This window comes from Mauremys mutica, unplaced genomic scaffold (assembly GCF_020497125.1).
Source record: "Mauremys mutica isolate MM-2020 ecotype Southern unplaced genomic scaffold, ASM2049712v1 000503F_np12_obj, whole genome shotgun sequence".
In the NCBI taxonomy this organism is placed as follows: Eukaryota; Metazoa; Chordata; order Testudines; family Geoemydidae; genus Mauremys; species Mauremys mutica.
The window spans coordinates 150,730-173,570 of record NW_025422982.1 but is presented as its reverse complement, the minus strand read 5'-3'; the positions used below and the strand labels follow the sequence as shown (position 1 = coordinate 173,570).

Genomic DNA, 22,841 nt, shown 5'->3' with positions numbered 1-22,841 from the left:
TATTAGCCAGGATGGGTAAGAATGGTGTCCCTAGCCTCTGTTCGTCAGAGGATGGAGATGGATGGCAGGAGAGAGATCACTTGATCATTGTCTGTTAGGTTCACTCCCTCTGGGGCACCTGGCATTGGCCACTGTCGGTAGACAGATACTGGGCTAGATGGACCTTTGGTCTGACCCGGTACGGCCGTTCTTATGTTATGTAGGGGTGTCGGTTGGCATCACTCACCAATGGGAGCCATCATGGCTGTCAGTCAGTGCCCCTCCCATGAGCCCCTGGGGCAGGCCTGTTTGTTAGCGTCACTCACGCCAATGGGAGCCATCATGGCTGTCAGTCAGTGCCCCTCCCATGAGCCCCTGGGGCAGGCCTGTTAGCATCACTCATGCCAATGGGAGCCATCATGGCTGCCAGTCAGTGCCCCTCCCATGAGCCCCTGGGGCAGGCCTGTCTGTTAGCGTCACTCACGCCAATGGGAGCCATCATGGCTGCCAGTCAGTGCCCCTCCCATGAGCCCCTGGGGCAGGCCTGTCTGTTAGCGTCACTCACGCCAATGGGAGCCATCATGGCTGTCAGTCAGTGCCCCTCCCATGAGCCCCTGGGGCAGGCCTGTTAGCGTCACTCACGCCAATGGGAGCCATCACGGGCCGGGGGGGGGTTCTCTGGGGGGCTATTATAGGTGGCACTTCCCCTGCCCCTCACCTCAGAGAGGCGGGACGGAAGGGCAGGCCCCTCTGGTTGGCGATAAACCAATGGGAGAGGGCCAGCCCCAAAGAGGTTCGGTCCCTGCAGCTTTGGCCCTGTCAATCAATGGCTTCCCGCTCTCCACCGACCGTTGGGCGGGTCTCGAGGGGCGGAGGGAAGCGCCAGCCAATCAGGAGACGAAGCCTTGGGGAAGCCTGGCGGGAAGGCTGGGAGACAGCGAGCAATCAGGAGAGAAGCAGGGCGTGGCCAGAGCTCGTCCAATCAGATGAGAAGGCGTTGCAAGGCGGCGGAGCACAGGACAGCGGACGGGACGTGGCGTGGCTGGCTAACAGCTCGGCCTATCGGCGGAGAGAAAAAAGGCAGCGACCAATCGGAAGACGGGGAAGGGGCGGGATGAGGTGCCGCCCGGCCAATCAGAACGGGGGACGGGGCGTGCCCTCCGTGAGGCGCGCGAGGAATTTCAAACGGGGAGGGGCAGGGGGCGTATATAGAAGGGAGGGGCGGGGCCAGAGCCGGGACAGGCCTGGTGGCGGCGGTGACGACAGCGGCAGCGGCGCCCGCGGAGTCGCGGCCGGGTGAGCGCCGCGAGGCGGCCGGGAGCCGCCCGGCCGCGCCGCGCTGGGGAGCCGGGGCGGGAGCGGAGCCGCCGTGAGGGGGGCGCGCGCCCCCGGCCCGCGCGCGGCCCGCAATGAGGCCGGGCGCTGAGGGCTGGCCCCGCCCCCTCGGCCCGGAACGAGGCAGGCCTGGCTGCCATTGGAGGAGGCTGGCCCCGCCCCCCGCTCGGAAGGAGGCGGAGTAGGGGACGCTCCCGGGGGAGGAGCTACCTGGTTCCCCGCCCCTGAGGGAGCATCCTCTGCCCCGCCCCCTGTCCTGCCCCCCTCCCCCCCCCGCTCCCGGGGGCCTCTGCCCCCCTCCCCCCCCGCTCCCGGGGGCCTCTGCGGCCCCCCCCACCTCTGCCCCCTCCCCCCCCCGCTCCCGGGGGCCTCTGCGGCCCCCCCCACCTCGGCCCCCTCCCCCCCCCGCTCCCGGGGGCCTCTGCGGCCCCCCCCCCCTCGGCCCCCCGCCCCCCCCGCTCCCGGGGGCCTCTGCCCCCCCCCACCTCTGCCCCCTCCCCCCCCGCCGCCGGGGGCCTCCCCGGCCCCCCCCTCGACTGCCCCCTCCCCCCCCCCCGCCCGGGGGCCTCTGCGGCCCCCCCCACCTCTGCCCCCCGCCGCCCCCCGCTCCCGGGGGCCTCTGCGCCCCCCCCACCTCTGCCCCCTCCCCCCCCGCTCCCGGGGGCCTCTGCGGCCCCCCCACCTCTGCCCCCCACCCCCCCCCGCTCCCGGGGGCCACTGCGGCCCCCCCCACCTCTGCCCCCCTCCCCCCCCCGCTCCCGGGGGCCTCTGCGGCCCCCCCCACCTCTGCCCCCCCCCCCCCCCCGCTCCCGGGGGCCTCTGCGCCCCCCCCACCTCTGCCCCCTCCCCCACCCTGCTCCCGGGGGCCTCTGCGCCCCCCCCACCTCTGCCCTCCTCCCCCCCCGCTCCCGGGGGCCTCTGCGGCCCCCCCACCTCTGCCCCCCTCCCCCACCCTGCTCCCGGGGGCCTCTGCGCCCCCCCCACCTCTGCCCTCCTCCCCCCCCTCCCGGGGGCCGCTGCCGCCCCCCCCCCCCCCCTGCCCCCCCCCCCCCCCGCGCCCGGGGGCCTCTGCGCCCCCCCCCCCTCTGCCCCCCTCCCCCCCCGCGCCCGGGGGCCTCTGCGCCCCCCCCACCTCTGCCCCCCTCCCCCCCCGCTCCCGGGGGCCTCTGCGCCCCCCCCCCCTCTGCCCCCCGCCCCCCCGCTCCCGGGGGCCTCTGCGGCCCTCCCCACCTCTGTCCCCCTCCCCCCCCCCGCTCCCGGGGGCCTCTGCCCCCCTCCCCCACCTCTGCCCTCCTCCTCCCCCGCTCCCGGGGGCCTCTGCCCCCCTCCCCCACCTCTGCCCTCCTCCTCCCCCGCTCCCGGGGGCCTCTGCCCCCCTCCCCCACCTCTGCCCTCCTCCTCCCCCGCCCCCGGGGGCCTCCGCGGCCCCCCCCACCTCTGCCCCCCTCCCCCCCCCGCTCCCGGGGGCCTCTGCAGCCCCCCCACCTCTGCCCCCTCCACCCCCCCGCTCCCGGGGGCCTCTGCGGCCCCCCCACCTCTGCACCCGAGACCCCCCCGCTCCCGGGGGCCTCTGCGGCCCCCCCACCTCTGCCCCCTCCACCCCCCCGCTCCCGGGGGCCTCTGCGGCCCCCCCACCACGGCCCCCTCCACCCCCCGCTCCCGGGGGCCGCTGCGGCCCCCCCCATATGCCCCCCTCCCCCCCCCCCACTCCCGGGGGCCTCTGCGGCCCCCCCCTTCGGCCCCCCCCCCCCCCGCTCCCGGGGGCCTCTGCGGCCCCCCACTTCTGCCCCCTCCCCCCCCGCTCCCTTTCTCCCCCTGCATCTCCCCCATCCTTTCCCTCCCCCACTTCAGGTGCACCCCTGGGGGGAGGGTACAGGTGCGTCGGGCTGCAGGAGGTTATAGCTTTTACTCCTTCTCCCTGCCGCAGGCATCGCCGCTGCCCCCCGCCGGGCCCCAGACCTGCCCCCCGGTGCCCACCATGGAGCTGGCCCAGCTGCAGGCGGAGGTGGGGCGCCTGGCGGCCGAGCTGCAGGAGGCGACGCAGGAGAAGGTCCAGGCCGCCCAGTACGGACTGGCGGTGCTGGAGGAGAACGGGGAGCTCAAGCAGCGCTGCGGGGAGCTGGAGGGGCAGTTAGACAGGCTGAGCTCGGAGCTGACCCAAATGAAGGAGGTGAGGGGGGGCAGGCACAGATCGGGGTCAGCCTGGGCACTGCCGGGGGAGCCCCCCACATCCCCTGCCCCAGCGCCCTGTGTGTGTGCCCAGATCGGGGTCAGCCTGGGCACTGCCGGGGGAGCCCCCCACATCCCCTGCCCCAGCGCCCTGTGTGTGTGCCCAGATCGGGGTCAGCCTGGGCACTGCCGGGGGAGCCCCCCACATCCCCTGCCCCAGCGCCCTGTGTGTGTGCCCAGATCGGGGTTAGCCTGGCACTGCCATGGGGAGCCCCCCACATCCCCTGCCCCAGCGCCCTGTGTGTGTGCCCAGATCGGGGTCAGCCTGGCACTGCCATGGGGAGCCCCCCACATCCCCTGCCCCAGCGCCCTGTGTGTGTGCCCAGATCGGTGTCAGCCTGGCACTGCCATGGGGAGCCCCCCACATCCCCTGCCCCAGCGCCCTGTGTGTGTGCCCAGATCGGGGTCAGCCTGGGCACTGCCGGGGGAGCCCCCCACATCCCCTGCCCCAGCGCCCTGTGTGTGTGCCCAGATCAGGGGTCAGCCTGGCACTGCCGGGGGAGCCCCCCACATCCCCTGCCCCAGCGCCCGGGGTGTGTGCCCAGATCGGGGTCAGCCTGGGCACTGCCGGGGGAGCCCCCCACATCCCCTGCCCCAGTGCCCTGTGTGTGTGCCCAGATCGGGGTCAGCCTGGCACTGCCATGGGGAGCCTCCCACATCCCCTGCCCCAGCGCCCTGTGTGTGTGCCCAGATCGGGGTCAGCCTGGGCACTGCCGGGGGAGCCTCCCACATCCCCTGCCCCAGCGCCCTGTGTGTGTGCCCAGATCAGGGGTCAGCCTGGCACTGCCGGGGGAGCCCCCCACATCCCCTGCCCCAGCGCCCTGTGTGTGTGCCCAGATCGGGGTCAGCCTGGGCACTGCCGGGGGAGCCCCCCACATCCCCTGCCCCAGCGCCCTGTGTGTGTGCCCAGATCGGGGTCAGCCTGGGCACTGCTGGGGGAGCCCCCCACATCCCCTGCCCCAGCGCCCTGTGTGTGCCCAGATCGGGGTCAGCCTGGGCACTGCCATGGGGAGCCCCCCACATCCCCTGCCTCAGCGCCCTGTGTGTGTGCCCAGATCGGGGTCAGCCTGGCACTGCCATGGGGAGCCCCCCACATCCCCTGCCTCAGCGCCCTGTGTGTGTGCCCAGATCGGGGTCAGCCTGGGCACTGCCGGGGCAGCCCCCCACATCCCCTGCCCCAGTGCCCTGTGTGTGCCCAGATCGGGGTCAGCCTGGCACTGCCATGGGGAGCCCCCCACATCCCCTGCCCCAGCGCACTGTGCGTGTGCCCAGATCGGGGTCAGCCTGGGCACTGCCATGGAGAGCCCCCCACATCCCGTGCCCCAGCGCCCTGTGTGTGTGCCCAGATCAGGGGTCAGCCTGGCACTGCCGGGGGAGCCCCCCACATCCCCTGCCCCAGCGCCCTGTGTGTGTGCCCAGACCGGGGTCAGCCTGGGCACTGCCGGGGGAGCCCCCCACATCCCCTGCCCCAGCGCCCTGTGTGTGTGCCCAGATCAGGGTCAGCCTGGCACTGCCATGGGGAGCCCCCCACATCCCCTGCCCCAGCGCCCTGTGTGTGTGCCCAGATCGGGGTCAGCCTGGGCACTGCCGGGGGAGCCCCCCACATCCCCTGCCCCAGCGCCCTGTGTGTGTGCCCAGATCGGGGTCAGCCTGGCACTGCCGGGGGAGCCTCCCACATCCCCTGCCCCAGTGCCCTGTGTGTGTGCCCAGATCGGGGTCAGCCTGGGCACTGCCATGGGGAGCCCCCCACATCCCCTGCCCCAGCGCCCTGTGTGTGTGCCCAGATCGGGGTCAGCCTGGCACTGCCGGGGGAGCCTCCCACATCCCCTGCCCCAGCGCCCTGTGTGTGTGCCCAGATCGGGGTCAGCCTGGGCACTGCCGGGGGAGCCCCCCACATCCCCTGCCCCAGTGCCCTGTGTGTGTGCCCAGATCGGGGTCAGCCTGGGCACTGCCATGGGGAGCCCCCCACATCCCCTGCCCCAGTGCCCTGTGTGTGTGCCCAGATCGGGGTCAGCCTGGGCACTGCCATGGGGAGCCCCCCACATCCCCTGCCCCAGTGCCCTGTGTGTGTGCCCAGATCGGGGTCAGCCTGGGCACTGCCATGGGGAGCCCCCCACATCCCCTGCCCCAGTGCCCTGTGTGTGTGCTCAGATCGGGGTCAGCCTGGCACTGCCATGGGGAGCCCCCCACATCCCCTGCCCCAGTGCCCTGTGTGTGTGCTCAGATCGGGGTCAGCCTGGCACTGCCATGGGGAGCCCCCCACATCCCCTGCCTCAGCGCCCTGTGTGTGTGCCCAGATCGGGGTCAGCCTGGCACTGCCATGGGGAGCCCCCCACATCCCCTGCCTCAGCGCCCTGTGTGTGTGCCCAGATCGGGGTCAGCCTGGGCACTGCCATGGGGAGCCCCCCACATCCCCTGCCCCAGCGCCCTGTGTGTGTGCCCAGATCGGGGTCAGCCTGTGCACTGCCGGGGGAGCCCCCCACATCCCCTGCCCCAGTGCCCTGTGTGTGTGCCCAGATCGGGGTCAGCCTGGGCACTGCTGGGGGAGCCCCCCACATCCCCTGCCCCAGCGCCCTGTGTGTGTGCGCCCAGATCGGGGTCAGCCTGGCACTGCCATGGGGAGCCCCCCACATCCCCTGCCCCAGCGCCCTGTGTGTGTGCGCCCAGATCGGGGTCAGCCTGGCACTGCCATGGGGAGCCCCACACATCCCCTGCCCCCGCGCCCTGTGTGTGTGCCCAGATCGGGGTCAGCCTGGGCACTGCCATGGGGAGCCCCCCACATCCCCTGCCCCAGCGCCCTGTGTGTGTGCCCAGATCGGGGTCAGCCTGGGCACTGCCGGGGGAGCCCCCCACATCCCCTGCCCCAGCGCCCTGTGTGTGTGCCCAGATCGGGGTCAGCCTGGGCACTGCCGGGGGAGCCCCCCACATCCCCTGCCCCAGCGCCCTGTGTGTGTGCCCAGATCGGGGTCAGCCTGGGCACTGCCGGGGGAGCCCCCCACATCCCCTGCCCCAGCGCCCTGTGTGTGTGCCCAGATCGGGGTCAGCCTGGGCACTGCCATGGGGAGCCCCCCACATCCCCTGCCCCAGCGCCCTGTGTGTGTGCCCAGATCGGGGTCAGCCTGGGCACTGCCATGGGGAGCCCCCCACATCCCCTGCCCCAGCGCCCTGTGTGTGTGCCCAGATCGGGGTCAGCCTGGGCACTGCCGGGGGAGCCCCCCACATCCCCTGCCCCAGCGCCCTGTGTGTGTGCCCAGATCGGGGTCAGCCTGGCACTGCCATGGGGAGCCCCCCACATCCCCTGCCCCAGCGCCCTGTGTGTGTGCCCAGATCGGGGTCAGCCTGGGCACTGCCGGGGGAGCCCCCCACATCCCCTGCCCCAGCGCCCTGTGTGTGTGCCCAGATCGGGGTCAGCCTGGGCACTGCCGGGGGAGCCCCCCACATCCCCTGCCCCAGCGCCCTGTGTGTGTGCCCAGATCGGGGTCAGCCTGGCACTGCCATGGGGAGCCCCCCACATCCCCTGCCCCAGCGCCCTGTGTGTGTGCCCTTTGCACCAGGCATTCTGCCGAACACGTAGCCTGGGTGACCCCTCCTCACCAATTCTCTCTCTCTGCCCTCCGGCTGGCAGGCCCTGGCTGACTGTCACAGCAGCCACAAGCGGGCAGCGGTGGCTGGGGAGAACCGGGAGGAGAGCCTGGTGCGCGAGGCTGCGGCCAAGGAGGCCCAGCTGGCAGCCCGCCTTGAGGAGCAGCAGGGAGACCTGAGGCAGCTGCGATGCCAGCTGAGCAACGCGGGTGCCGAGAGCGAGCGGCTGAGCGCTGCCCTGCAGGAGCTGCGCCAGGTGAGTGCCCTGCGGTCCCCTCTTCCTGGCACCCCCTCCAGGCCAGGGCCAAGCACTCCCCTCCCCACGCAGCCTGGCTCAGAGCAAGGAGCCACAGGTCCCATGCTCCACAGGAGTCCTGGGAGGACCCCTTCAGTGGGCTGGACCCCTTGGGGTCTCCCTCTTTCCCCGACCTCCTGGGACTGCCCCTCGGAGCCTGCAGCCCCCCTGCGTCAGGCCGGACGTTCCCTGCCGCGAGCCCACCTGAACGGGACACCTGCGGGAGGGGGAGAGAGAACTGCCCCCGGGTGTCTGGAAGTTACAACCTGGCCCAGCCAAAGGGTGTCCCCTGGGCTCCCACCTTGTCCCTCTCTCCTGTCCCATCTCCCCTGCCCCCCCAGCTCTTGGTGGTTCTTCGAGTGATTGCTCCTATGCATTCCATGTAGGTGTGCGCGCCTCTTCGGAAGACTTTTACCCTAGCAACACTCGGTGGGTCGGCTGGGCACCCCCTGGAGTGGCGCCGCCATAGCGCAGGATATATACCCCAGCCGGCCCGTCCGCTCCTCAGTTCCTTCTTTCCGCCCGTGACGGCCGTTAGAACAGTGGAGCACAGCTTAGCTGACCTCCACCTCCCTAGCTACTCGTAGTTTTCTCTCGTTTAGTGTATAGTTTATAGTTGTAGTTGACTTTATTTGTTTGTAGTATAGGATTTATTTTCAGGGGTTCGGGGTTTATCCCCTTCCCCTCACCCGGTGCCGGGTCCGATGCCCGGTCCACAGGGTTTTACACTGCTCGGCCGGCCACAAGCCGTTGCCGGCAAGAGATCCTCTCCTAAGTGCCTGGAGGATTCTCAACTGACAGATAAGTGCCGCATTCGCGGGGCCTTTGATCCTAGAACAAAGGGGAGTGGGACTTTCGTCTCAAACAGCTCCTGAGGGAGGCAGCTCTTGCTCCTTCGCTCTCGGCGCCGAGCGCTGGTTAGTCTTCAAGGAGCGCTCCCTCGGCACCGGTTCCCCGGTGCCGCCAAGGCCTCCCAGCACTGGCCCTCGCTGACTCCGACGTCCGCTCGGCATGGTTCCCTCTCCTGGAGGAGGAAGAGGCACAATATACTTGCTGCGTCCGAGCCGCCTGCTCCGCAGCCGAGCACTATGCTCAGTCGGATTGCCCGGCACCGAGGTCTGCCGCGGCACCGACAATATCCGCACCCTTAACTCCGGCCAGGCAAGAGCCGTCGAGTCCGGTGCCGGAAAGCTCCCCGGTACGGACCGTGGTCGAGCTCGCTATGACGCTGCGTCTGAGCTGCCTGCTCCGCAGCCGAGCGCTATGCTCAGTCGGATCGCCCGGCACCGGTGTCTGCCGCGGCACCGACAGTATCCGCACCGTTAACTCCGGCCAGACAAGAGCCGTCGAGTCCGGTGCCGGAAAGCTCCCCGGTACGGACCGTGGTCGAGCTCGCTAAGACGCTGCGTCTGAGCCGTCTGCTCCGCAGCCGAGTGCTATGCACTGTCGGATCGCCCGGCACCGAGGTCGGCTGCGGCACCGACAGTATCCGCACCATTAACTCCGGCCAGGCAAGAGCCGTCGAGTCCGGTGCTGGAGATCTCCCCGGTACGGACCGTGGTCGAGCTCGTTATGAAGCTGCGTCCGAGCCGCCTGCTCCGCAGCCGAGCGCTATGCTCAGTCGGATCGCCCGGCACCGGTGTCTGCCGCGGCACTGACAGTATCCGCACCGTTAACTCCGGCCAGGCAAGAGCTGTTGAGTCCGGTGCTGGAAAGCTCCCCGGTACAGACCGTGGTCGAGCTCGCTTTTCAGCGGCGTCCGAGAGGCCCGCTCCGCAGCCCGAGCGCTCTACTACGTTGGGCTGCCCGGCACCGGTGACTGCTACGGCACCGACAGTATCAGCACCGTAGACTACGGCCTCGCAAGAGCCGTCGAGTCCAACACCTGAATGCTCCCCGGCGCGAGCTGTGGTCGAGCTCACTATTCCCTCCACGCTGGGAACATTTCCACAGCGAGGGAGTTGATGGCAAGGGCAGAGCCTGCGCTGCTTAACCCCCGACATCCCCGGTGCGGGTTATATTGTCTATCGGCGAGCCTGTCTTGCTCACGCCACCCTGCGTCGGCACCGCAGAGCGGCACCGTCCCCGATCGCGGTTCCGCAGACGTTCTCGGTCCCGTCACCGATCGAGGTCCCGACGCCGCTCGTGGTCTCGGCACCGTTCTCCATTGCGGTACCTTTAGTACTCGCGGCACCGGCCAGTGTCACGTTCGCTGGCCCGGTACATTCGGCACCGATCCCGCTCCTGGCACCGCCCCAGGCACCGAGACTCCCGTACCCACTCCTGAACGTCGAGCCTCGCGCTCTCGGTCGACCGCCCAGCACAGCTCCGGTGGCAGGTCTTGCTCTCGGTACCGGTATGTCTCCCGGTACCGATCCCCGGTGCCGAGTCGAGCGACGTCAGTTAGAGAAGGAGACTCTACCAAAGGGCACTCTTGGCAGCCATCTCTCCCTTCCACCCAGCGGGGAGTGGCCGCTCCGTATTCTTACGCCTTGTGGTTTCTAGATTCCTCAAGGACTTGGAGCGTTATACCCCCCCCGGTTGGCCCCCGCCACAACCTGGGTCTTCAACCTGGTTCTCGCCAGTTTTATGATTGCCCATTCGGGACACGGACGCCATGCTCGCTGGCATACCTGTCCTGGAAGACAGTCTTCTTTGTAGCCTTTCCATCGGCCAGGCGAGTCTCCGAGCTTCAGGCGCTCGCGATGGACCCACGGTATACTGTGTCTCTCAAGGACAAGTGCAGTTGTGACCGTGTCCGGCCTTCCTCCCTAAAGGTGGTGTCAGCCTCTCGTATCATCCAGGATAGCTTCCTTCCGGTCTTCTTTCCGACACTCATCGCAAGGAGAGCAACAATTGCCCTCCCTAGACGTCCGTAGGGCGTCCGCAATCTATATCGAGCGGACAAAGCCCTTGCGTAACGCCCCCGAATCTTCATCGTACTGGCATACCGGACGAGGGACATACCTGTCTCCTCCTAGAGGATTTCATCTTCGATGACTGGTGCATCTGCGCCTCCTGTGTTTAGCCCATGTTCCATGGAGCCACCTTACTGCACATTCCGCCAGGGCTCAGGCTTCCCTGCTGCCTTCTTGGCCCACATACCCTTTCAGGGGATGTGTCGTGCAGCTAGTCCACACCTTTGCCTCATTGGCCCAAGTGTCCAGAGATGATGCAGCCTTTGGCACAGAAGTTTGCATTCTGCAGCATCTAACTCCGACCCCACCGCCTAGGTAAGGCTTGGGAATCACCTAACTGGAATGCATAGGAGCAATCACTCGAAGAAGAAAAGACGGTTACTCACCTGTAGTAACTGTTGTTCTTCGAGATGTTGCTCCTATCCATTCCAGACCCGCCCTCCTTCCCCTCTGTCGGAGTAGCCGGCAAGAAGGAACTGAGGAGCGGATGGGTCGGCAGGGGTATATATCCTGCGCCATAGCGGCGCCACTCCAGGGGGTGCCCAGCCGACCCACCGAGTGTTGCTAGGGTAAAAGTTCCGAAGAGCCGTGCACGCGGCGCGCACACCTAACTGGAATGGATTGGAGCAACACATCTCGAAGAACACCAGTTACTACAGGTGAGTAACCGTCTTTTCCCGCTGCTCGCGGTGGCTGGGGGTGTGTGGTCCCTGCACATTGAGCTGGGCCCCGAACCTGGGACAGCCGGGCGCCATTCGCCTCCTCCCCCCGCCTGGTTACCGTCCGGGGAGCCGTCGGTCTGGGTCTGCAAGCGCGGCAGAGCCCTGCGGCACCGGACGGACCCACAGCCGGACTGGAGCAGGAGCTTTCGCGGCCGACCGGGTGGCTGTGCACCCACGAACGCTCACGCGCCAGCACGTCTGTTAGTCTCTCCGGTGCCACAGGACTCTGCTGCACATGGGGAAAGTGAGGCTCACGCACCAAGTGTTACAGCCGGTTCCTACCCTGACACGGACTCCCAGATGCTGCCCACTCTTGGCCCCGTGCGGTCCGTGGGGGGAACTCCCTTCAGGGCGACAGCCCTTCTTGGGGGTCCACTCCTCCTCCTGGCGCTGCACCTCTCTGAGCCTTAGCACGTCTGTCTCTGCCGTGGGGCCCTGGGCCGAAGTGGGGGCTTTTCTTGGGTTCTCTGTGTTTCCCAGTGGGTTGCATGCAGGGGGGTGGGACTCAGTGTCCCCGGGAGTTACGGGTTTAACGAGGGGAGGGGAGAGGGAGTTTGTTGGGACACAGGACTGGAGAGGGAACTCGGGACCCCGGCCGATGGCCTGGAGGATGGAGACCCCAGCGACTGGTGACCCGGATTCCCAGCTCAGGAGTCGCAGCCGCTTCTGGCCAGTGGGGGACAATGGGCTGCGAAGAGAGGACCCCGGTGACCTGACCAGCCGGTTCCAGCCAGAGGGGGCTGAGAGGAGAGGAGAGGGGGCCCAGGCCTTCTGGTTTTACGAGCTTGTTTACCTGAAGAGAAGACAATGGACAGAGGGGGCTTGGGGCCGGCGATATCAGATGCCCAGCTGGGAAGCAGGGGGCTCGGGGCTGGAGAGGGGGAGCAGGCAGAGCCCCCCTGGCTGCAGGGGGCTGGGACGTGCTGGGCTGAGGGAGGCCAGGCCTGAGGCCCTGAGAGTTTCCTGTGCTGGGGTCAGACACTCAATAAACCTTCTTGTTTTATGCTGGCTGAGAGTCGCTCCGGGCTAGGGGGGGGGGGGGGCCAGAGCAAGGGGACTCCCTGGGGGGCCCACGACAGAGACAGACGTGCTGAGGCTCAGAGAGGTGCAGCTGCAGGAGGTGGAGGGGCCTGACCCCGAAGGAGAGCGGCCCCCCGAGAAGGGCTGTCGCACTGAAAGGGGCACCCCCCACGGGGCCACGAGTGGGCACCATCTGTGAGTCCGTCCCCTTGCACTGGGCCCCCGGGGCCTCCACCCCCTGAAGGGGATAATCCCCCCCCGCCCACACACACACCCATTCCCTAGCCCGGAGCGACTCTCCGCCAGCGTCACCCAGGAGGTTTATCCAGCGTCTGACCCCGGCACAGGAATCTCCCCTGCCTGCTCCCCCTCTCCAGCCCCGAGCCCCCTGCTTCCCAGCTGGGCATCTGCTGCCCCCGGCCCCAAGCCCGCCTCTGTCCATTGGCTTCTCTCCGGGCTCCTCTCCCCTCCTCTGTCCTCTGGCCCCTCGGGCTGGAGCCGGCTGGGCAGGTCCCCGGGCCCCTCTCCCCACAGCCCATTGTCCCCCACTGGCCAGAACCGGCTGCGACTCCTGAGCTGGGCCTCTGGGTCACCAGGTCACCAGTGACTGGGGTCTCCATCCTCCAGGCCATCAGCCGGGGTCCCAACTTCCCTCCCCTCCCCCCGTTAAACCAGCAACCCCCAGGGACACTGAGTCCCACCCCCTCTGCATGTAACCCAGTGGAAAAACAAGGAAAAAACCAGACAATCCCCCACGTTGTCACATACCCCCAAACTCACCCCTTGTGCTAGTGAGCAGCCGGAAAGCCAGGAGCGGTCGGCGCCTGGTGGAGCGCCCAGAGTCCACGATTCCCCTGTGGTGGGCTGTGCCATAGCTTGGGTCCCCAGGCTCGCTCCTTTCCCCCAGGGATCCTGGGTGGGCCCCCTCCTGCCCCACCGGGGCACTAATGGTGCCCCTTTGCGCCAGGAGTGCCAGGCCCTGGATGCAGAGAAGGCCCAGCTGCGGGAGGAGCTGAAGCAGCACAAGAGCCGGGAGCTGCGGCAGCTGCAGGACTGCGCCGAGCTGGAGGAGGAGAACATCTCCCTGCAGAAGCAGGTGTCGGTGCTCAAGGGCAACCAGGTACCTCGCCCCCAGCCCCTCATGCTGCGGCTCGGGGACGCTGTGAGCCGCCTCTCGGGATGGCGGGAAGATCTCCTGGGGTCCCTGTGCTGGAGGGGCTGATTGTGCCTCACTTGGGACAAGGGGTGGCCCACGGGACAAGAGAGGGCAAGGAAACCGCTTGTGTGGCCAGGGCCGACTCTTGCTCCCCCTCCTCAACCCTCTGAGGGTGTCTGGGGAGAGAACCCAGGAGTCCTGGCTCCCAGCCCCCCCTGCTCTACCCCACTAGCCCCCACTCCCCTCCCAGAGCCAGGGAGAGAACCCAGGAGTCCTGGCTCCCAGCCCCCCCTGCTCTACCCCACTAGCCCCCACTCCCCTCCCAGAGCCGGGAGAGAACCCAGGAGTCCTGGCTCCCAGCCCCCCCGCTCTAACCACCAGCCCCCACTCCCCTCCCAGAGCTGGGAGAGAACCCAGGAGTCCTGGCTCCCAGCCCCCCCGCTCTAACCCACCAGCCCCCACTCCCCTCCCAGAGCCGGGGAGAGAACCCAGGAGTCCTGGCTCCCAGCCCCCCCGCTCTAACCCACTAGCTCCCACTCCCCTCCCAGAGCCGGGAGAGAACCCAGGAGTCCTGGCTCCCAGCCCCCCCGCTCTAACCACCAGCCCCCACTCCCCTCCCAGAGCCGGGGAGAGAATCCAGGAGTCCTGGCTCCCAGCCCCCCCTGCTCTACCCCACTAGCTCCCACTCCCCTCCCAGAGCCGGGAGAGAACCCAGGAGTCCTGACAGCCCCCTCCCTCCCTGGCAGGTGGAGTTTGAGGCCTTGAAGCATGAGCTGCGGCGCCGGGAGGAGGAGGCGGTGCTGGCCGGAGTCCAGCTGGAGGAGCTGGGGCGGCTGCGGGAGCTGGCGGAGCGGCAGCTGGAGGAGGCGCTGGAGACACTGGCGGTGGAGCGTGAGCAGCAGCGGGAGCTGCGGCGGGAGCTGGTGGCCTGCACCGGGGGCCGTCCTGGCTCGCTGGGCAGCCTGCAGGCCGGCCTGGAGGAGCTAAGCCAGGATGAGGAGCTGGACAGCGGCTTCGCCAATGGCAGCACCAGCGTGGGGGACTTTGGGGAGCGGGTGTCCACCCCCTGCACCCGCCCTGCGCCTGGCCTCGTCGCCGACCTCTTCAGTGAGCTCAGCCTGGCAGAGGTGCACAAGCTGCGGCAGCAGCTGTTCCAGGTCGGGGCGGGGCCAGGGGATTCCAGCTGCTCTGGGGCGGGGCGGGGGCGGGGCCTGGGGACTCAGGGGCGGGGCCAGGGGATTCCAGCTGCTTTGGGGCGGGGCCTGGGGTCTCAGGGGTGGGGCCGGGGGATTCCAGCTGCTCGGGGGTGGGGCCTCGGGACTCAGGGGCGGGGCCAGGGCATTCCAGCTGCTATTGGGCGGGGCCTGGGGACTCAGGGGCGGGGCTGGGGGATTCCAGCTGCTCTGGGATGGGGGCGGGGCCTGGGGACTCAGGGGTGGGGCCATGGGATTCCAGCTGCTCAAGGGGAGGGCCTGGGGACTCAGGGGCGGGGCTGGGGGATTCCAGCTGCTCTGGGATGGGGGCGGGGCCTGGGGTCTCAGGGGTGGGGCTGGGGGATTCCAGCTGCTTTGGGGCGGGGCCTGGGGTCTCAGGGGCGGGGCTAGGGGATTCCAGCTGCTCCAGGGCAGGGCCTGGGGACTCAGGGGCAGGGCTGGGGGATTCCAGCTGCTTTGGGGCGGGGCCTGGGGTCTCAGGGGCGGGGCTAGGGGAGTCCAGCTGCTCTGGGGTGGGGCCTGGGGACTCGGGGGCGGGGCCGGGGGCATGCAGCTCCTGGGGGGGGGAGGGGCCTGGGGACTCAGGGGCGAGGCCGGGGGGATTCCAGCTGCTCTGGGGCAGGGCTTGGGGCCTCGGGGGCGGGGCCGGGGGATTCCAGCTGCTCTGGGGCAGGGCTTGGGGCCTCGGGGGCGGGGCCGGGGGATTCCAGCTGCTCTGGGGTGGGGGCGGGGCCTGGGGACTCAGGGGCGGGGCCGGGGGACTCAGGGGTGGGGCCGGGGGGATTCCAGCTGCTCTGGGGCGGGGCCTGGGGACTCAGGGGCGAGGCCGGGGGGAGTCCAGCTGCTCTGGGGCAGGGCTTGGGGCCTCGGGGGCGGGGCAGGGGGATTCCAGCTGCTCCAGGGTGGGGGCGGGGCCGGGGGACTCAGGGGCGGGGCCTGGGGACTCAGGGGCGGGGCCGGGGGGATTCCAGCTGCTCTGGGGCAGGGCTTGGGGCCTCGGGGGCGGGGCCGGGGGATTCCAGCTGCTCCAGGGTGGGGGCGGGGCCGGGGGACTCAGGGGCGGGGCCGGGGGACTCAGGGGCGGGGCCGGGGGGATTCCAGCTGCTCTGGGGCAGGGCTTGGGGCCTCGGGGGCGGGGCTGGGGGATTCCAGCTGCTCTGGGGCGGGGCCTGGGGACGGGGGCGAGGCCGGGGGGAGTCCAGGTTGGGGGGCGGGGCCGGGGGAGTCCAGCTGCCCCAGGTCAGGGCAGACCCCAGCGCATCTCGTGTTAGGGGTTGGGGCCTGGAGGCTTCGGGCAGGGTGGGGGGGGGCAGATCCCCGCGGGGTGGGGGTCTTGTGCCAGGGGCTCCCCGGGGCGGGAAGCCTGGGGAACTCCCAGCGCGGGGGGGGGGCAGTGTCTGCCTTGGGGGCCTGCTGCCCTGCACCCAAGCCCGGTTCACATCCAGGAGCGGCTGGAGGGCTGAGCCCGTTAGGTGGGTAAAGAGGGGCCCGGCCATTATCAATGGGGAGCCTGATTGGCAGGAGCAGCTTGGGGGGGGGGGTGTCATCAATTAACCCCTTCATTGCTGACCCCCCCTGCACATCAATGGGGCCCTTAACACTTCTGTGACCAGGAAGCAGCCTTCCCTGCCCCCACCCATTTTGCCCCTGGAGTGGCACAGCAGGTCCGTGGGGCTGGCTTCCAGCTGGTATGAAGCGGGAGTCCCTCGTGCTGGCGCCGCGGCGCCCTCGCTGAGGGGGTGGCGCATGGCAGGAAGCCACTGATGCACCCCACATCCTGCAGCAGCAGGCCCCCGCCGAGCGCCTCGTGTCTCGCTTGGCGGCTGCACCGGGGCCGTGCCAGCTCCGCGCCCAGCGAGCAGGTGCCCGAACCATCCAGCCTCCTGGGGCTTTCCGCAAAGCACTGGGAGACATGGTGTGAGAGCCGTATGCCCCCTTCCCACCACCATGGAGACGGGCACCGGGCGCTGCACAGACCCCACAAGAGCAGGTCCCTGAACAAACAACGGGGGGAGGGAACCCAGGAGTCCTGGCTCCCAAGCCCCTCTTCCCCCGCCCAGGGCGCGGCTAGAACCCAGGCGTCCTGCCCCCATGCTCACAGGCTGCTGTCTCTGCCCCGCAGGCGGACCGGGAGAGAGCCTCCCTGGCGGCTGATGTGCAGGAGGCCCAGCGGCAGCTGGACAGCGCCAGGGAGGCCTTGTCGGAGCAGCAGCAGCGCAATGGCCTCCTCCTGGAGCAGCTCAAGGCCAGGCCGGCGTCCCCGGAGCCCCAGCCCTGGCAGGACCTGGTGGCGCAGCTAGAGGGGCAGCTGCGGGCCGCCCGCAAGCTGGCAGGGGAGCTGCAGGCCCGGCTGGCCCAGGCCCAGGAGGAGCTGCTGGGGCTGACGGAGGAACTGGCCACCCTCTACCACCAGGTCTGCGCCTGGCGCGGCCTGACGCCGCAGCGCGTGGTGCTGGATTATTACCGGGACGGGCGCGGCGCCAGGAGGCCGCCGGCGGGCAAGCCCCGTCTGCAGCTGGAGCCAGGGGTAGGGCCACCCGGGGAGCCCCTCAATGTCTCCAACCTGGCGGCGGTGCTGCGGGAGCAGCTGGGGCACCTGCAGGGGGCGCTGGTGCTGTGGCGGCAGCAGCCCCCCAGGCAGGGCCCGCCAGCCGCCGAGCTCGAGCGGGACAAGGAGGCGCTGGCCGAGGAGGGGGTGAAGCTCCGCTCCCTGCTCAGCACCAAGCGGGAGCAGATCGCCACGCTGCGCACCGTGCTCAAGGCCAACAAGCAGGTGGGCGCGCCAGGCCCCGGGACCCCTCCTGGCGTGGGGGGAGGGGGGGTCGGGGGGCGCGCCAGGCCCCGGAACCCCTCCTGGCGTGGGGGGAGGGGGGCGCGCCAGGCCCCGGGAACCCTCCTGGCGGGGGGGAGGGGGGGTCGGGGGGCGCGCCAGGCCCCGGAACCCCTCCTGGCGTGGGGGGAGGGGGGCGCGGCTGCAGGTGGGAGCTGTGGGGTCGGGGGGCTCGCCAGGCCCCGGAACCCCTCCTGTCGTGGGGGGAGGTGGGGGCGCGGCTGCAGGTGGGAGCTGTGGGGTTGGGGGGCTCGCCAGGCCCCGGAACCCCTCCTGTCGTGGGGGGAGGAGGGGGCGTGGCTCCAGGTGTGGGGTGTGCAGGCCCAGCCGTCTCCCCCCGATGTGCAGGCTGTGGGGGACGTGGGGGCCATGGGCCCACCCGGCTTTCACCCCCGGCTCCCCCCGATGCGCAGGCTGGGGGGGCCGTGGGGCCGTGGGCCCACCCGGCTTTCACCCCCGGCTCCCCCCGATGCGCAGGCTGGGGGGGACGTGGGGCCATGGGCCCACCCCGCTCTCACCCCCGGCTCCCCCCGATGCGCAGGCTGGGGGGGCCGTGGGGCCATGGGCCTACCCCGCTCTCTCCCCCGGCTCCCCCCGATGCGCAGGCTCGTGGGGCCGTGGGCCCACCCCGCTCTCCCCCCCGGCTCCCCCCGATGCGCAGGCTGCGGGGGCCGTGGGGCCATGGGCCCACCCCGCTCTCCCCCCTGGCTCCCCCTGATGCGCAGGCTGGGGGGGCCGTGGGGCCATGGGCCCACCCCGCTCTCCCCCGTCTCCCCCCGATGCGCAGGCTGGGGGGGCCGTGGGGCCATGGGCCTACCCCGCTCTCCCCCGTCTCCCCCCGATGCGCAGGCTGGGGGGCCGTGGGGCCGTGGGCCCACCCCGCTCTCACCCCGGCTCCCCCCGATGCGCAGGCTGGGGGGACCGTGGGGCCATGGCCCCACCCCGCTCTCACCCCGGCTCCCCCCGATGCGCAGGCTGGGGGGGACGTGGGGCCATGGCCCCACCCCGCTCTCACCCCGGCTCCTCCCGATGCGCAGGCTGCGGGGGACGTGGGGCCATGGGCCCACCCCGCTCTTCCCCCTGGCTCCCCCCGATGCGCAGGCTGGGGGGGCCGTGGGCCCAGGGCCCCACCCCGCTCTCTCCCCCGGCTCCCCCCGATGCGCAGGCTGGGGGGGCCGTGGGCCCATGGCCCCACCCCGCTCTCTCCCCCGGCTCCCCCCGATGCGCAGGCTGGGGGGCCGTGGGCCCACCCCGCTCTCACCCCCGGCTCCCCCCGATGCGCAGGCTGGGGGGGCCGTGGGGCCGTGGCGCCACCCCGCTCTCCCCCCGGCTCCCCCCGATGCGCAGGCTGGGGGGGCCGTGGGGCCATGGGCCCACCCCGCTCTCACCCCGTCTCCCCCCGATGCGCAGGCTGGGGGGCCATGGGCCTACCCCGCTCTCTCCCCGGCTCCCCCCGATGCGCAGGCTGGGGGGGATGTGGGGCCATAGGCCCACCCCGCTCTCCCCCCGGCTCCCCCGATGCGCAGGCCGTGGCCCCACCCCGCTCTCCCCCCGGCTCCCCCCGATGCGCAGGCCGTGGCCCCACCCGCTCTCACCCCGGCTCCCCGCAGGCGGCGGAGGCGGCGCTCTCCAGCCTGAAGGCGCAGTACGAGGGGGAGAAGGCCCTGGTGGCAGGCACCATGCTCAAGCTGCGCCGCGAGCTGAAGGCCCTGACGGAGGACGCCACCACCTTCTCCTCCCTGCGCGCCATGTTTGCCAGCAGGTGAGGGGAGCTGCGGGGCGGGGCGGGGGCGGGGCTGCCCCCTGGCGTGGGGCCTGACCCCCTGCGTCCCCCCAGGTGTGAGCAGTACGTGTCCCAGCTGGAGGAGATGCAGCGGCAGCTGGCGGTGGCGGAGGACGAGAAGAGGACGCTGAGCTCCCTGCTGCGCATGGCCATTCAGCAGAAGCTGGCGCTCAGCCAGCGCCTGGAGGGCCCCAGGGGCAGAGCCCGCAGCCCCAGGAGCACCGCGGTACGGCAGCCAGGGGCACCCCCGGGTGACACACAGCCAGGCCGGGGCTCTGTACCACACGGCCACGGGCCAGAGGGCTCACTCCTCTCCTGCCCCCGGGGTGGCAGCCTGGCTCCCCAGCAGTTGGGGGGCCACGGGTGCTGTGCTCCTGACCCCCCACAATGACCTTTGCTGGGCTGGGAGTTGAGGTGCCTGGAGGTGGCTTTCTCCTGCTCTGAGTGAAGGGTTCAGGCTCTTTGCAGACTCAGGCACGTCTCCCTGGCTGGTCTCTGCCCCCCAGGCAGGGAGAGGGCAGTGGGGCGGAGCTGTGAGGCAGCCAGGCCGGCTCCCCTTGAGATGAGTCCCTGCCTGGGGGTGGGGAGCGGTGCCATGGGGTGGCGATGTCCCCTTCGCTGTGCTCCGAAGGTAACTGCCTCTTCCCACACAGCACTGACACCGTGGGGCAGCCTTCCAGAGAAAGCCGTGGGAGCGGTGCCAACCAGAGCCAGCGCCGGGACCAGCACCGCCCGCGCCTTCAGTGCTGCAAAAGCCGCCAGCCCCCCGACCTCTGCCAGCGGCAGCCGCTGTGCCTTAACCGCTCCGGGCTAGGTAGGGTGGAGTCTGCCTGGCCGAGTGAAACCTCCTCCTTCTGCCTTCATCCCCCCACGTATGGGGCAGGGGCCTGGCCTCGTGCTCAGAGGAGCCCCCCCCCCCACACACACACACTGGGTGGGGGCGTCTCGGTGCGGGGCCAGGCCTGGTGCTCAGACCCCCCCCCCCCCACACACACACACACACTGGGTGGGGGCATCTCGGTGTGGGGCCAGGCCTGGTGCTCAGAGGAGCCCCCCCCCCCCCCACACACACACACACTGGGCAGGGGTGTCTCGGTGTGGGGCCAGGCCTGGTGCTCAGAACTCCCCCCCCCCACACACACACACACAGGGTGGGGGCGTCTCAGTGCGGGGCCAGGCCTGGTGCTCAGAACTCCCCCCCCACACACACACACAGGGTGGGGGCGTCTCGGTGCGGGGCCAGGCCTGGTGTTCAGAGCCCCCCCCCCCCCACACACACACAGGGTGGGGGCATCTCAGTGTGGGGCCAGGCCTGGTGTTCAGAAACCCCCCCCCACACACACAGACAGGGTGGGGGCATCTCGGTGTGGGGCCAGGCCTGGTGCTCAGAACTCCCCCCCCCCACACACACACACACACAGGGCAGGGGTGTCTCGGTGCGGGGCCAGGCCTGGTGTTCAGAGCCCCCCCCACACACACACACACAGGGTGGGGGCGTCTCAGTGCTTCTCTCCCCTCCCCCTTACAGGGCGGGGGCGTCTCGCTGTGGGGCCAGGCCTGGTGTTCAGAGCCCCCCCCCACACACACTGGGCAGGGGTGTCTCGGTGCGGGGCCAGGCCTGGTGTTCAGAGCCCCCCCCACACACACTGGGCGGGGGCGTCTCGCTGTGGGGCCAGGCCTGGCGCTCCGAGGCCCCCAGCCCTGCACTTTTGAGGCACTATCCCCTTTTCTCCCTGCCCCGCTTTGCACTCGGAGCTGGCGATCTCAGGGGTGTGGTTGGGGGGCCGGGGGCTGTGCTGTATGAGCTGCTGTGTGTATCCCCCGGGCTCCGGCAAGTGACCGGGGCCTGGTTACTTTGCCTCCAATTAAAGGGCTTTGGTCTCCTCTCGGGCGTGGAGCTCGGTCTGTGCCCTTGCCGCGTGGCCCGGGCCTGGCACCGCCCGGCAGCAGGATGGGGGTGGATCCAAGGGGCTGGTGTCACGGACTCCCTGTGGGGGGAACCCCCTTCAGTGCAACAGCCCTTCTCGGGGGTCCAGCCCCTCCACCTCTCTGAGCCTCAGCACCTCTGTCTCTGCCGTGGGCCCCCCAGGGAGCCCCCTCGCTCTGGGCCCGGGGGCCTCCCCCCCAAAGGGGATAATCCCCCCCCCCCCCCGTTCTCTAGCCCGGAGCGACTCTCCGCCAGCGTCACCCAGGAGGTTTATCCAGCGTCTGACCCCGGCACAGGAATCTCCCCAGCCCCCGGCCTGACCTCCCTCAGCCCAGCACGTCCCAGCCCCCTGCAGCCAGGGGGGCTCTGCCTGCTCCCCCCTCCAGCCCCGACCCCCCCTTGCTGCCAGCCAGTCGGGGTCCCAACTTCCCTCCCCCCCTCGTTAAACCAGCACCCCCCAGGGACACTGAGTCCCCCCCCGCCTGCAACCCAGTGACTGAACCCAGAGCCCCCCCACTTCCTCACAGGCTGACTGAGGCCGGGACAGGCTGGCTTTTGCGGGGTCGGGGGGGGTCTTTGCTTCAGGCTCTGACCTGGCTTCACAGAGCCCCTGCCCAGAATGAGGGGCTCCTCCACTGCACTGAGCACCCCCCTCCCATGCCCCTGCTGGGTCAGGGCCCCCGTTGTGTGGGGTGCTGCACACACACCCCTCCCCCCTTGCGGCACAGCTGCTCTGCCTGCAGCAGCTCCTGGCCTGGATTAGACGGGGGAAACTGAGGCCAAAGCACGGGCGTCCTTGCCCCTCGCTCCTAGAGCAGGTCTGGGGCAGAGGTGGGGATAGAACCCAGGCGTCCTGGCTCCCCCCGCCTGTGCCCCTGGTTTACCGGAGAGGAAATGAAAATCTGAGCCGCCTGGGGCTGGCTCGGTCTAGACGGGCCCTTGGCAGGGGCAGCAGTGACTCAACCCTGGCTGGGAATATGAATGAGGGGAGGGGGGGTCGGGCTGGCTGCTGCGCAGATCCCAACTGGGAGGGGGGACTATGGGGCGGGTGCTGTGCAGCCCCCCTTGAACTGGCCCCCTGCAGCCCATCATCGGGCTCATAAGGGTAAGCAGGGAAACCGAGGCACCGGAGGGGGCTGACTTCCCCCAAGGTTACACAGCAGCTCTGACCCTGAATGCAGGAGTCCTGCCTCCCAGCCCCCTTTCTGCTCTGGCTCCCTAGACCCCATTCCTCTCCCAGAGCCGGAACCCAGGCGTCCTGTGTGCACCCCTCCCCCCGCTCTAACCACCAACCCTGGGCGGAGCGGAGATCCCCGTTCAGCTGGGACTGAGTCTGCACTTCCTGTCTTACAGAAACCTGCTCACCAGCTGGCCTGCCCCAGCGTGGGGCAAGGGCCCCTAGACCCAGCCCCTGTCCCGGTGCCAGGCGAGGGGCCCCTAGACCCAGCCCCTCTCCCGGTGCCAGGCGAGGGGCCCCTAGACCCAGCCCCTGTCCCGGTGCCAGGCGAGGGCCCCTAGACCCAGCCCCTGTCCCGGTGCCAGGCGAGGGGCCCCTAGACCCAGCCCCTGTCCCGGTGCCAGGCGAGGGGCCCCTAGACCCAGCCCCTGTCCCGGTGCCAGGCGAGGGCCCCTAGACCCAGCCCCTGTCCCGGTGCCAGGCGTGGGGCCCCTAGACCCAGCCCCTGTCCCGGTGCCAGGCGAGGGGCCCCTAGACCCAGCCCCTGTCCCGGTGCCAGGCGAGGGGCCCTAGACCCAGCCCCTGTCCCGGTGCCAGGCGAGGGCCCCTAGACCCAGCCCCAGTCCCGGTGCCAGGCGAGGGGCCCCTAGACCCAGCCCCAGTCCCGGTGCCAG

General features: G+C 70.6%; 1 protein-coding gene across 2 annotated transcripts; it reads left to right on the top strand.

Annotated features, from left to right (window-relative positions):
• Positions 1 to 1,177: 1,177 nt before the first annotated feature.
• Positions 1,178 to 20,071, top strand: LOC123357312 (protein bicaudal D homolog 2-like). Of its 2 annotated transcripts, XM_045000601.1 has the most exons (9): positions 1,178 to 1,275; positions 3,242 to 3,484; positions 7,169 to 7,381; positions 13,048 to 13,200; positions 13,983 to 14,393; positions 16,573 to 17,223; positions 18,891 to 19,042; positions 19,118 to 19,289; positions 19,717 to 20,071. In XM_045000601.1, the coding sequence occupies exons 2-9, from the start codon at positions 3,293 to 3,295 to the stop codon at positions 19,720 to 19,722; spliced, it is 1,950 nt and encodes a 649-aa protein (XP_044856536.1). In that variant the 5' UTR covers positions 1,178 to 1,275; positions 3,242 to 3,292; the 3' UTR covers positions 19,723 to 20,071. The 2 variants fall into 2 exon arrangements, with proteins under 2 accessions (XP_044856536.1, XP_044856537.1); XM_045000602.1 differs by lacking the exon at positions 1,178 to 1,275 and having other exon boundaries at positions 3,126 to 3,484; positions 13,983 to 14,363.
• Positions 20,072 to 22,841: the final 2,770 nt, after the last annotated feature.